This window comes from Salvia hispanica, chromosome 4, assembly GCF_029641045.1.
Source record: "Salvia hispanica isolate PSC_SH4W2 chromosome 4, Shi_PSC_v1, whole genome shotgun sequence".
NCBI classification, from domain to species: domain Eukaryota; kingdom Viridiplantae; phylum Streptophyta; class Magnoliopsida; order Lamiales; family Lamiaceae; genus Salvia; species Salvia hispanica.
In genome coordinates, this window is record NC_142695.1 from 60,148,753 (window position 1) to 60,163,301 (window position 14,549).

Below are 14,549 nucleotides of genomic sequence, written 5' to 3' on the forward strand. Positions count from 1 at the left end.
TAAACAGCAATATCCGACACACTATACAGCAATCTATAGATTGTTGTGTAGTATTTGTAATATTGTTGTGTAGCGTTTATAATATTGTTGTATAAGCGGTGTCACGGTGTCATTTTAAGAGGGGTTGTCATTTTAACACAAACAACCTATATATATATATATATATATATATATATATATATATATAGGGGCGCACTATGGTCAATAAGTGAAATTCTGTTAAAAATCAAAACAAATCTCAGCCCTTGGATCCTTAGATTGGATGGTTGTGATAAGCTACATTATTAGCCCAAGATGCTACATTATCAGCCGAGCTACATTATTAGACTAAAATGTTACATTATTGTAACAAAATAGTACCTTATTAGCTAAGTTACATTATTTGACTAGCAATCTACATTACTAGAGGACACGTGACATTAATCTAACGGTCACATTACAAGATCCAATGACTGAGATTTGTTTTAATTTTTGACAGAGTTTCACTTATTGATCTGAACACGTCCCTATATACATATATATACATATATATGGATGTGTTAAAATGACAACCTATCTTAAAATAAAACCATACCACCATTCCTAGCCAATCATTTGTACACGTGGACGAATAATCAGCTGCCATGTGGCAATCATAAAAAATTCGCAAGGGTAAATTTACGCGGACTGCAACATCCAATACTCTAGACTGCAATATCCAATACTCTAGACTGCAAGGTGACGCGACCTGTAATATCCAATACGCTAGACTGCAAAATCCAATACGCTAGACTGCAATCTATAGATTGTTGTAGATTGTTGTCTAGCGTTTATACTATTGCAGTTTAGCATATATAATATTGCAGCCTAGCGTGGTGTCACGGTGTCATTTTAAGAGTGTTGTATAGGGATGTGATCAAATGAAAACCATATATATAATGAAAACTCAAAACTTTAATCCTAGCCACTAATTATTTCTAGTCAACGATTGATATTATTCCAGATTAAAGAGGAGAAATAGTAAATTAAGAGAGAGAATAATATAGAGAAGAGTCTTATCTACATTATTGTCTCTCTTACTTTACCATTTCTCCACGTTAACTATTTTTTATCATTTTTACAAAAAAAGGGCAGAAAAGTTAATGGGACTGCTAAAGCGGGACAGAGGGAGTACTATACTATACTTACTTAATATTTTAAATCCTTATTATAAAAATCAGAGAAAACGTGAAAAGTAAGTATGCATAGGAAAATATTTGTTGATGAGTTAAGGCAAAGGGTAGAATAGTCCCATAAATTATGATATTTTCTAAGTGCATTAAATTTCATTAAAATGAGCATTAAAAATCTGAGTAAGCCAGCTATAAGGTGGCAATTTAGCATCACTCTTCAAATAATAGATGCATGTTTTAAATCAAATGGAGAAAAAACCTCAACTTAAAATATTAATCTGGTCAAATTGCATTTTATAGTAGTAGGTGTTTACTTTAAAAATGGACCATTCTTACTCTTAATTTTAATCTCACTCTCTATCTCTGGTCCAGTTCGGCGCAGTTTCAGCGACGCTATAAGGCTTAGAGCATCCCCATCCGTGCTCTTAGCTAAGAGCACGGAGGTGGACCCGGACCCACTTTTACTCCTTGTCCTTAGCTAAGAGCACAACACCCACATCCGTACTCTTAGCTAAGGACAAGCTCAAGGGTCCCACTATTCTATTATTCAATTTAAATATTTCAATTACTAAAAACATTTTTACATTATAAAAAATATATTTAAAAAAAATTACATAATTAAAATCCTAAAAAATAAAAATTACATAATTAAAATTCTAGAAAATAAAAAAATACATAATTAAAATCCTACAAATTAAAAATTCCTATAATTAAAGTGTTATGGGAATTTTTTGTGTTGAAGTGGAGGTATTTATAGATGAAAATGTGAATTTTGGGGGAAAAAAATTGAAAAATAAATTAAAAGTGGGTAGAAAACGGATATAATTTTTTGGGAAGTGGGAAAATATTTTTTTTTATTTAAAAAAATTTTTTTAAATAAATTTCGAATTTAAAAAAAAATAAATAATATATAATCGAATTTAGCTGTTGGCCAATAAGAATACGCCACGTAGGGCTGCTCAGCGGCACGGACGTGCTCTTAGCTAAGAGCAGCACCGTGCCGCTGGCACGGACGGACAGCTCGCAGCAGCGGACGGACGAGCTCGTGCTCAGCGGCACGGACGGACGGACGAACGCCACCGCTGCGGATGCTCTTAAGCAGTCCACCATGCGCCGCCCTCTTGCGCCTCTTTAAACAGTCAGCCACCCCCACTCTAAAGTCAGCAGTCCCCCCACCGCTCAGATCAAGCCATTAAGGTAGGTGAATTTTGAAAAGTGAAACTAATGAAAATTCTACGTACCGAGATTTGCTTTATTTTTTAAAATGTGGATGCGGTACCTCAAATGAAAAACTAGACATGACACTTTGTAGGTGGTGTCTCATCCTCACTTTCCCTTTCCTGTTTGACTTTGAAAATGGCACCCTCTAATAACTGGGATAACTAACATAACATACAATGTCCACCAACTTCATGCATCTACTATAAATAGTCTACTATAAATAGTCCTGTGTTTTACCAAAACAAAAACAAAAACAAAAAACAAAAACAAAAACAAAGTTAAGAGAGACCAAATCAGAGTTATGGCAGCTGAAAATAATGATGTTATTCCTTTGCTCAGCCCACACAAAATGGGAGAATTCTCCCTCTCCCACAGGTTTAATTCCTTCATTGCATCTTTCTTACTAATTCTTCTACTTTTTTCTCACTATTTGGGTGGTGTTGATGAACAGAATAGTATTAGCACCTTTAACCCGGGATCGGTCATACAACAACATTCCACAGCCACATGCTGCCTTGCACTACTCTCAGCGAACTACCAAAGGCGGCCTCCTTATCGCTGAAGCAGCCGGTGTATCGGACACTGCTCAAGGGTACCTATACATTTCTTTTAATACTACTCATTTGGACTTTATATAGTTAGTTATGATTGAATTGCAGTATAATTTGTTTCAATGTTTATGTATGTAGGTTACCTGATACGCCTGGAATTTGGACAAAGGAGCATGTTGAGGCATGGAAACCTATAGTGGACGCTGTACATCAAAAGGGTGGTGTTTTCTTCGTGCAGTTGTTGCACGTTGGTCGTGCCTCTACTTATGGTATCCCGATCTAAAATTTATCGTTTGCTCATAGTATTGTTTCTATTGATGAGTTAACTAATAGAGTAATATCCCATTAATTTTAATAGACTCTGTGTTGGTCATATAGTGCTATTCATCTCCTTTGTAATTGCTGGAGACCTTGATCCCAACTCAAAAGTACAGTATTTTCATGACAATAAAATATTCATTGTGTAGATTACCAGCCAGGTGGCCAAGCTCCAATCTCATCGACAGACAAAGGACTGGCCCCTGGCCTACAAAACTATGCTCCTCCTAGAAAACTAGCCACAGATGAAATTCATGGTATTGTCAATGATTTCAGATTGGCTGCACGCAACGCTATTGAAGCAGGTTTGTCTCATCCCCTTGCCTGCCATGCTTTAGAAATAAAATAGTAGTACATAAACATTTACATTGGCAATATGATGAAAAAGAATGGAAAACATATATTTTCATCGTTTTCCACTTTTTTCACATGTTCTATAAGCTGAAACAAAATTTCCCATGACATCCTTTTTTCACTTAAATTCATCACATATCATGGAACTCTCGATGTGATAGTATTTTCCAATTTTCTCCATCCTAACGAATGTGCATAAAAAGTGGGGACCACTTATAGATGCTAAAAAACCGTCCTTTACATCCCTTGTTTTTTATTTGAGATAAATTTGTTTATTGATCCACAACTTGTGTAGGATTCGACGGAGTCGAGATAAATGGCGCCAACGGCTACTTGATCGACCAGTTCACGAAGGATCAAGTCAACAACAGGACAGACGAATATGGAGGGAGCCTAGAGAACAGGTGTCGTTTCGTTCTGGAAGTGGCGGAAGCTGTGATCGACGAGATAGGAGCAGGAAGAGTTGGGATGAGACTGTCTCCGTATTCAGATTTCAACGAGGCAGGTGACTCTGATCCGGACAGGCTTGGCCTCTACTTGGCCAATGCCTTCAGCAAGCTGGACCTCGTGTACCTCCACGTGATCGAGCCACGATCTGTTGGTGCAGATGTTATCGAAGGGTGCCCGGAGGGTCAGCTCCTCCCCATGAGGAAGGCATTTAAAAACACCTTCATCGTTGCTGGTGGCTTTGACAGGACTACGGGGAACGAAGTTGTGGCCGAAGGTGGCACGGATTTGGTAGCGTACGGTCGCATGTTCTTGGCGAATCCGGATTTGCCAAAGAGGTTCCGCTTGGATGCTCCGCTAAACAAGTATGACAGGAGCACATTCTACACTTCTGATCCTGTTGTTGGCTATAATGACTATCCATTTCTTGAGCAAGCATAGGATACATGGCGGATCCAGAAAATGAAATCCGTGGGATTGGATATAATAAAAAATAATACTAATAAATATAATATTTAAATAATTGATGTATTAATTAGTGATGAAATAACTTTATATACAACATCAATTCAAAAATTTTAGCACCAAATATTAAATAGTTTTAAAAGTTAGTAAATAAAATATAAATATAATAAAATTGTAGTTGATGAAACGAAAATTATAAAAATAAGTATGCTTAGTTAATCCACAAAATGACGCAGCCTATTTAATTAAGTATTAACTGCACTAAATATTCCTAACTTTTTGACTTTTTACACCAGTGAGTCCTAACAAAAAAAGTAGCGCCGGACGACCCTAACATTAAATATAATCACAAATTAAGTTTTCTTAGCCACTTTTCAAACGAAAATGCCCAAATAGCTTGAAGGGCATTTTTGGCAATCCCTAAATTTGCTGACATATGAATTCTGCCACATTTTTGTTGGCAACTTTTTATGTGATTTCATAATAAGTTTTGGTACTTCGTACGTGATTAAAGTTTTGTCAATATTTATAAAATAAAAATTTCTTATATCCCTCTATTTCTAGTTAGTGGTAACAATATACTAGTTATATCATGTAGAAAATTCATTGAGAAACAAAAATATGGAAAGTGAAGCTATTTATGCAATAAAATATGAATTAATAATACACAGAATAAAAAATATTTCACATTTAATTAAATGATACAATAATTATTTTATTGAAAACACTGACATTTAAAAATTATTTCATTATATATCATCAAACTAATTTGTTACTCTAAGCCTAACTTTAATACGATTTTTATGATTGATATTTTATTGAGAATTTTAATTTATCTCAAACTGAAATTTTTAACATCATATGAACATTCAATCTTTAGATATAAATTTGCATAGTTCCTTGCCATTCAGGATGAAATTGAAACATGAGTAATATTTTGAAAATATTCAAGCATGCGATATTAGCTATTTAATCCTTGGAGATTTTTTTCTTAATAATAGTATTTGAAATTAAGACAATATAAATTTATATATTAATACTGTAAAATTAGGATATTTTCATAATAAATAAAATTGATCCATAATTCAATGCAAATAAAACAAATTAGGGGAAAATACCAAAAATTGAGTTTTATAAGGAAGAAAGGATCTCATTTTATTATGTTCATATTAATTAATGTAGATAATGATAAATATTTACTCTGTCCATCCAACAAAGATTGTCTCACTTTGACCGGGTACGGGTTTTAAGAATTGTAATGAAAAATGAGTTGAAAAAGTTAGTGCAATGTGTGTCATACTTTTATATATTAGTTTTATAATAAAATGTGAGTATGAATGAGTAAATAATGACAAAATTCTAATTACGTATGAAGTGCCAGAACTTATTAGAAAATTACATAAGAAGTTGCTGACAGAAATGTGGCAGCAATCACATATCAACAATATAATTGTGTGACTAAAATTCTCTTTTAGGGCCTTAGGGTATTTTGGTCCGGAAAAACATGATTCGAGATTATATTTAACGTTAGGGTCTTCTGGCGCTATTTTTTTTTTGTTAGTGGTCACTGGTGCAAGAAGTCAAAAAGTTAGGGATATTTGATTTCACTCTTTAATTAATTGCCCCACTAACATTTAGCCCAAAGAATTTCACTCGTTTAACCTAGTTACTAAAGCAATAAAAATATTCCATCGTCTTTTTCATCCTTCCAACATCAGATTCTGCATTCTCTGCAACTCTTCCCTTATATCTCTCCTCTATTTTATTAGTATCGTTCCTCTATCCTCTTACTTTTTTGAAAAAGGCCTAAAACAAATTGAGACCCTCTTTCTGAAATCTCTCAAACAGAGAGAAGAGAAAATGGAACAATCTCTCTTACTTATTCTCTTTTCTATCTCTCTTACTTTATTCACCATCCACTTAGCACACTATTCTTTATCTCCGGTCGAAAACAAATGCCTCATTAACAAGGAATGAAGGAGTATATTTCCTCTGCAATTCCTCTATTTGGTTTTGTTCTCAAAGTTTTACTTTAAACTCTCCAAGCGGAATATATCTTTTTTCATCTCGTTGCTATGTTCGTTGAGTAATATACTCCATGTAGTAGCCATTCATTTTCTTTTATTGGAATGATTAAGACTTGCCTGTCATTTACCGCCCCATTGGCTGACTACCCGTCTCATGCATGTTATCTTAAAAGATAATTATTGTATTAAATCCTCCAATTGAAACGAGCTTAATGATCAGAGAGATGATATTCAGTGGTCCAATAAATATATACTTACAATTACAAAGCTATTTTCTCTAATCAAATACTCCCTCCGTCCGCGATTAGGAGTCCCACTCAATTTTGCGCACCCGTTTTATAAAATATATAAAAAAATAGTTAAAGTGGAGAAATGGTAATGTAATAGAGAGAATAATGTTGACAAGAGTCTTCTCAACATTATTCTAGGGCTTCTAGAAACACACTTGTTATTCTCCATCAACCAAAAATGCTTTTCTTCTCACATTTCTTTTGGTTGTGCTACTCTCCACATCTCTCTTCCTCTTCTTCCTCCACAAATGGCGCCGCCGAAGAAGGCTGCCTCCGTCTCCACCAAAGCTCACGCTAGTCGGAAACCTCCACCAGCTGGGCTCAAGCCCCCATAGATCTCTCCAGTCACTCTCCCGCCGCTACGGCCCCCTCATGCTACTCCACTTCGGCAAGGTCCCTGTCGTTATCGCCTCCTCGGCTGAGGCTGCGCGTGAGATCATGAAAAACCAGGACCTGATCTTCGCAAACCGACCCCAACTAAGTATCCCGGGCCGGCTATTTTACAACAACCAGGACGTGGCGTTTGCGCCGTATCGAGAGTACGAATTCCTTGTGGTCTATCGAACCCACCTAGAATAATGGACAAACAAGCTAGGAAACTTATGTTTATTAGTCAGCCTATGAATTTATTATTTTTGTCTAATATCTTGAATTCCTTGTGGTCTATCGAACCCAACTAGAATAATGGACAAACAAGCTAGGAAACTTATGTTTATTAGTCCGCCTATGAATTTATTATTTTTGTCTAATATCTTGAATTCCTTGTGGTCTATCAAACCCACCTAGAATAAAAAAGGATAGAAATTATGATATTATTATACATGGCCAAGATGCACTTACACGGGTCTACTTTATTGCCAAATACATAGTAGACCTATGTAAGATGCCCTTACACGGATCACTTGTGGTGGGACGAGAGGGAGTACTACTTCATGTATATATATTTATATCTTTTATGTTACTTTCTCTATTTCTTTAATTAAAGAAAATAAGTAGGTGGGTTCATGATAAATTAGGGTTACGGCATGACTGAGGTCGGGCCGGTCTTATCTATGTTGCCGTCCTTCGCCAAGTTGCCACTACCAACCAAGTCCAGCTCATGCGGCAATCATGTGGTCCGTAACGCTGAGCTCAAGGTCGTCGACCCGGACACCGGCTGGAGCTGTTAGAGTTTGTATACTAGAAATCACCTTTCGAGTGATTGAATACTGTTAAAACTCTTATTTTACTTTCCAAAGGAATAAACAGATTATTTTTGTCATAATGTTGTTATGTTTTACATTTAATGGATGTTTATTACATGTTTAAATGTATAAGTAATTAACAAAGTCTAAGTCTTTGGTTTAGTAGACCGGTTGTGGGCGTCGTTCACTTTAAAATAACACGGTCAGTTCTGGACAAAGAAAAAGAAGAATTTCACAACCTAGATAGGCTTAGACTACCTATCGTGAAAGGTTGCAATGTCAATCCGATTATTTCTAAGCCTTACTGAAATAAGATGACGTTGGTGTGGTATAGCACTGAATTGGATCTAACAGCGAGACATGTCTTTATGCTAGAAAGACGAAGTCTTGTAAATTATTGTTTGTTAATCAATGTACGTTAGCATACGGTATTGATTATGCACTACTTTGACATACCAAATGGTGCGGGTTTTTCGCAACCCAATAAGCCTGGTATATTGGGTAGTGGTGATTAATATCTAGCGGTGCTAGGATTGCTATTATGTTGAATCGTGCGCGAGGTGAGCCTCGTTCGATAACATCCTCAAGAGGAGCTTGAAATAAGGTTTTTATTATTCGGAACCTAGTTAGTTGGAGTTTAATTACTCTATGAATAATAAATAAGAATTTCTTGCTGAGTACACTCTTAGAATGAATAAGATACTAATTAACTAAGTCCATAGCAGACAATAATTAATTAATGGATGTTCCTATCTTAAGCGCGGGAAATAAATATCAAGCAATGGAAACCCGGAGTACTTATAATTTCGGATTTGGATGGGGAGTGCAATATTACTTCTGTAGTGGCTGCTCGTAATATTCCAATTATAAGCTTATATTAAATTGAGTTTAATTTAATTAGTAAAGAGCTAATTGGAGGAGCCCATATCCAAAACCTTCCATAGATCCCTGTCTGGGCCCAATATGTGACTTAATATAAATATGAGAATAAAGGAGACAGAAAACACACTTGTTTTCTAGCAAAATTTTCGTCCCCCTCTCCTACACTGTGAAGGACGATTTTCTCTCCTTCGTGGAATAGTTTTTCCGTCTTCTTTATTTTAGTCCAAGTATACTGGTGAGATCACCAACCCTGATATTAGTTTACAGTCTGAGAACCAGACAGAAGATCCGTGGTTTAGTACTAAAGATCTTCACGTGGAGAAAGCGTCAGCTATCTTCGATTCTTTGGAGAATCATCAAGGTAAAACAGCTAAACCGTAGAAAAGCATGTTTTAGATTTTAATTAATTTAAAGCATAATTAATTTGAGTTATGATCATGATTAATGTGATAATTGCGCGAATAGAATTTGTCTAAATAATCTGCTAAATAGATCAGGATTATTATGTAATCGATTTATGTGAGCGCTTCCGCTGCCAACCCCTTCAGGAGTCCCCGCAACCAACCGGGTGAAATTTGCATCCGTGGACCGCAGATCATGAAAGGCACTTACTTCTTAATTACTCCCTTCGTCCCGACTAAGATGATACGTTTCTTATTTGGCACGGAATTTTAGGAATTGTTGGTTAATGTGTATAATAGAGTTACATTATAGGAGTTGTATCATTACATTATACGTGCAACATCATTACATTAGACGTGTTGCATAATGACATTACTAGAGCTGCATCATTATATAATTAAATGCTGGAATAATTTTACTTAGATTCTTAAAGGGTTTCGCAAAAACTATGAATATAATAAAACAATAATTATATTAGCTAGATCCAAATCATTAACCCTAGTACCAAAAACACACATTAAAAATAATGATAGATTGATAAAATGAAGGGATGAGATCTGCATGGATATTTGATATAAAATTAGTTATGGATCTGAACACTCCCCTATAGAGTCCCATTATTCATAAATTCAGTCTTAAAAGACCGAACTAGAGAACAAATTTGGGCCCTTAGATCTTAAATTTGATGGATTAGATGAAATGTTGTAGTGTTAATTTACGCAGTTCATCATGTACACAAATTACTTCTACACGGGGGTATTTATGTCATTTTGCATTGAGATTAAAAATTTAGGGTTAAACACATCCAAATCAAATCAAAATTACTCTTTCACGTTCCCGCTACTAATTCTTCTTCTCCAAATCTCAAAATTGAGAGTCGATTCATCTCCATCTGCATTTCATCTCAATCTCTGCTCTATTTCATCATCAACTGTAGATCGACTCAGCATCTTCATCTCAGATCTAGTAAGTACCTTCATCTCAACTGAAATCAACACCCAATCAATTAATTCTCGATTCGCTTCATATGACTTCGCTTAAATCCAATTAACTTCTCATCTCAAATCGATTTCATCAACGATTAAGCATCTCGAGTTGTCAAGCTCAACAACTACAGCGGCGAATTCAAATCCAACGCTGATTCAAAAATGGTTGAAATGCACAACACGTCTATAGAAGATGAAGGACGCCGATTGTGTTCCGGACAAATAGTTGCCTTAGGTAATACAATTTTAAAGCTTTGACGAGTTCTAAAACCTAATTTACTTCATATATTTATAAATTTGTTTCTGATTTTTGTCAACATAGCCACACAATACACTCGTAAGGTGAAGAGTGAATCAAAACAATCAAATCAGAAGGAAGCAGATAACTGGAGATCGTCTTCCGCAAGGTAAAAATGAAGTAAAACTCATTTGCTACAGTAAAATGATTTGTAATGAACTAACTAGCCTACTTGATGAAGGAACAGACTCTTCCAATGAACTACTCATAGAATGAAATAAACTGTGTTTTATGGGTTAAGGGTTTTAGGATTGTGCTTTATAAAAATAACTTTGTTGTTTGCTATTTTTATTAAGAAATAACTTTGTAATGAACTAAATATCCTCTTTGATGAAGTAACATACTCCTTCAATGAACTATCTATAACTATGGATCATATGTTGTATGTTTATTCTGTGTTTCTTCTAATATGAATGGAAATAATACTTGTAATGAATCAAATATCATATTTGATGAAATAACAGACTATTCCGGTGAACTAACTATAACTGTGGGCCAAATATTGTATTTTTATTATGTGTTTTCTTTTGTATAGGTGAACATTTCCCTGAAGCAAAGAAGGATGTAAGTAATTCGACAGAAATCCCTCATACCAAAGGTAAAAAAATGAATTTAAAGCGTGGATGCATGAGTATATGGTCTAGGAGCTGTGTTGTGTTTATATTTTTTGAACTGGTAAACTCTTGGTGAACTAAATAACATCATTGGTGAAGTAATAATCGATGGCAGCGTCTACTTCTTCATCTCCATCCAACCCCAACTTCCTCTCCATCTCTTGATTAGTACATGAATCTCCCCGTACGTTTCTCGCTTTTGAATTACTTTGTCGATCCAATGCTTTTCATTGTTGTAACTTGTAATACACTCGTTTGAAGCTTTATAGTTTTCGAAATTCTAATTTACTTCACCTATTTGTATTTGATTTTTTTATTTTTGTCCGGTAAGTTCATGAAGCAACGCGGGAAAAGGTCAACATAGGCGTCAAATATACTCATAGGCCAGTGGCTAAATCACAATCGGTAGAAAAATCAAATTAGTAAATTTGATTCCAGTCGAAACAATTTGGTACGAGGTATGCTATATAAATTCCAGTCGAAACAATTTTATCCCAATTATAAAATTTAATACAAATATAAATTGATAATCACCTTTTAATTTCTAATATCTATAATTACCACTTGAAAGTTTGTATTGGCTATTGCACAAAGCCACAAACAATAAATATTACAATCCCATTGATTTGAGATTTCCCTTTAATTTTCTTGAATCAGTTACGACTATTTTTATCTTTATTGACTATACAATAAAGATAACAATCCCATTTATTTTGGATTAAATTATAAATTCTCAAATTATATAACAAGGTTTATAAAAACACTCATAAATAACTTTACTCAATATATGGACGAATTCTAGAAATTTTGAAAATGGGATATTTCAGTTAAGACCATCTCCAACCGTACACCAAAACTCATTTTTGGTGTGGACCAAAACTCAGTTAAGAACATTTGATTGAAGAATTTTGGTTATAGTGTACTGTTTTATCATATAGTGAAGTATGTTGCCCATAAAGTGAAGTATATTGAGCATATAGTGAACTATTAAATACTTACAGTGAAATATATTGAGCATACCTTATGGAGTACTATTTTTCATTCTAGTGAAGTAAATATGATTTTTAATATTGCATAAAGTGAAGTATATTGAGCATAAAGTAAATTATATTATGCAAAAAGTGTAATGTTCTAATGATGTATTGTTTTTTTCATAAAGTGGAATATATTGTGCATGCCTTATACTTTACTATTTTTTTCATTTTCAGTTAAGTATATTGTGCGTATAGTGATGTGACAAGGCGAGGTTTTATATATGGGGCGGCGACTCTTTGTGTGTGCGTGTCAACTGGCTAGGAGTGTACCTAGACCTAGCTGTGTCGTTGGGTCTGTGTCTAAAACTCTTGTCAACAAAAATACCTCAACCCACTTCTACTGGCTAGTATAGTGGAGTAAGGGTCGATCCCACAGAGATGGATGTAGGCGAAGTGCAATTGCAAAGACATTTTGGAAGGGTTGGTTTGCTACCACGCTTTTGGGGTTGAGTTCTACCTAGGCGTAAAATTAAAATGAGACTCTACCTATACTGACCAGTAAGTAACTAAATGCTTAATGCTGCTGGATGTGTACGTGAATGTGAAAGTTGGACACCTAGTTATGCATATGAGAAGCTATTAGACGAAACTTACTAAAAATGGCTAGACAAATGTAAAGGGAATCAAATGACATGCTGGTACACTGACTGCTGGGTTTGCAGAAGAGCTGAAAAAAGTGCAAGTACAAAAGCAAAAAGTAACAAAAGCAACATATCTTTGACTGTGACATTTTCTTCTTCACCAAGCTAAACTAACTAGATCTAACAAACTCCATTGATGAATTCTCAAGCTCAAAAATTCGTAAATGCAATATTTAACTTGAAATCAAGAACGTAAGCAAGAAAAACTGAAATTTACGCATACTGGTCAACAGGACAGGGTGACAGAAACAAGCAGAAACGAATTCCATGCATTTTTTAGAAACTTAACCATGTTAAAACTTGTAAACATTAAGGAAAAACTAGATCTAACAAAGCTAGGCAGATTCAAGCACTTAAACAACATAAATCAACATAAAACTATCAGATCTAGCTAACTAGAGAGATTTAAAGCAATAACAAAGCTAAAACTCAAATAAAACCATAAAAACTTAACTTCATTCAAACGTTCAAACCAAAAGATGCTTCAAACAGATTTAACTACTGAAATCCGAGACAAATGCAAGTAAAACAAGTTCTTAAACTAAGAAAGCATTAAAAGAAAGCATGTAAATAGCTGATGGCCTCTTCTGACTGGAACTAGACTATGGCGGCTGGAATGATTCAGGCATGACGACTCCCCGCCGGCTGGTGGCCGGAATCTTCATGGCAGGCTGCTGGATTTAGAGAGTGGAACTTAGAGCTAATGGAGCTATTCTCCCACAAAGTGTTCTCAAAGTGATGATAAAAGTGATAAGTCCAAAGTGATGATCCAGTCATTCCTACTTATGTTCAGCTCCTATTTATAGGGTGGCTTGCTCTAATTTCTAGGGCTGCCTCTTCATGCGAAATGACAATTTTGCCCCTCTTTAGTAGTTGATTGTTCCAAGCAAGTCCTTCCTTCTCGTGTCCAGTTCCGTAGCATCAATCCTGACCAGTTTGCACCTTTTTTGCCGATAATTGTCAGTTTGCACTTTTTCTGCTCATACTGGCCAGTTGCACACTTTTTGCTTCACGCCAATATCTTCTGATCCTTTCCTCCTGATTTAGTACCTCAACCTGCACACTTTAACAACTATTTTGTAGATATTATCCAATAAATCACGTTATACTGACCAGTAACCAAGGCTTAGAACGAGACTCATCATGATGTAAATTGAACATGCCATATAGTTTACTATTTTTTCACTACAATGAAGTATATTGTGCATATAGTGAACTATTATATGTTTATAGTGAAGTATAATGCAGTGAAACAAATATGCTCTATAATGAAGTAAATATACTTTACAGTGAAGTAAATAATAACATAATCTTTAATTTAATTGAAACGGATGAGCTTTATATTGAACTTAATGACAAATATTATGAGTACATCATTTTCATACAAATGGGCATGAACGCTTGAAGTTTACAATAATTTTGCCACATCTATCTCCATGTTGTTGCTACATTCTTGATAATGCTTTGATGTTATCGCCAAGTTATTCAATGAATTATGGTTTGTTTCCGAAAACATTAATGCGCTGCAATACTTTGCTTTTAGCCTTTGGAGTATTTCCTTGCTGCTTCTTTTAGGTAAATACATTTCCAATCTTGTCTCTGTTCACTATAGAAACAGTCATCATATACTTCACTCTAAGGTCTATACACTTCACTGAAACCAGAAAACACAAAACACTATAAG

General features: G+C 34.9%; 1 protein-coding gene and 1 long non-coding RNA gene across 2 annotated transcripts in view; both read left to right on the plus strand.

Annotated features, from left to right (window-relative positions):
- Nucleotides 1–8,067, plus strand: part of LOC125191660 (uncharacterized) — a 27,103-nt gene extending 19,036 nt beyond the window's left edge. The window contains exon 4 of the long non-coding RNA XR_007171202.2: nucleotides 7,841–8,067. This is a non-coding gene — a long non-coding RNA (uncharacterized LOC125191660). The remainder of the gene's footprint in view (nucleotides 1–7,840) is intronic.
- Nucleotides 2,614–4,565, plus strand: LOC125191658 (12-oxophytodienoate reductase 1-like). Its single transcript, XM_048089053.2, has 5 exons — nucleotides 2,614–2,747; nucleotides 2,824–2,964; nucleotides 3,062–3,192; nucleotides 3,391–3,546; nucleotides 3,891–4,565. The coding sequence occupies exons 1-5, from the start codon at nucleotides 2,674–2,676 to the stop codon at nucleotides 4,481–4,483; spliced, it is 1,095 nt and encodes a 364-aa protein (XP_047945010.1). The 5' UTR covers nucleotides 2,614–2,673; the 3' UTR covers nucleotides 4,484–4,565.
- Nucleotides 8,068–14,549: the final 6,482 nt, after the last annotated feature.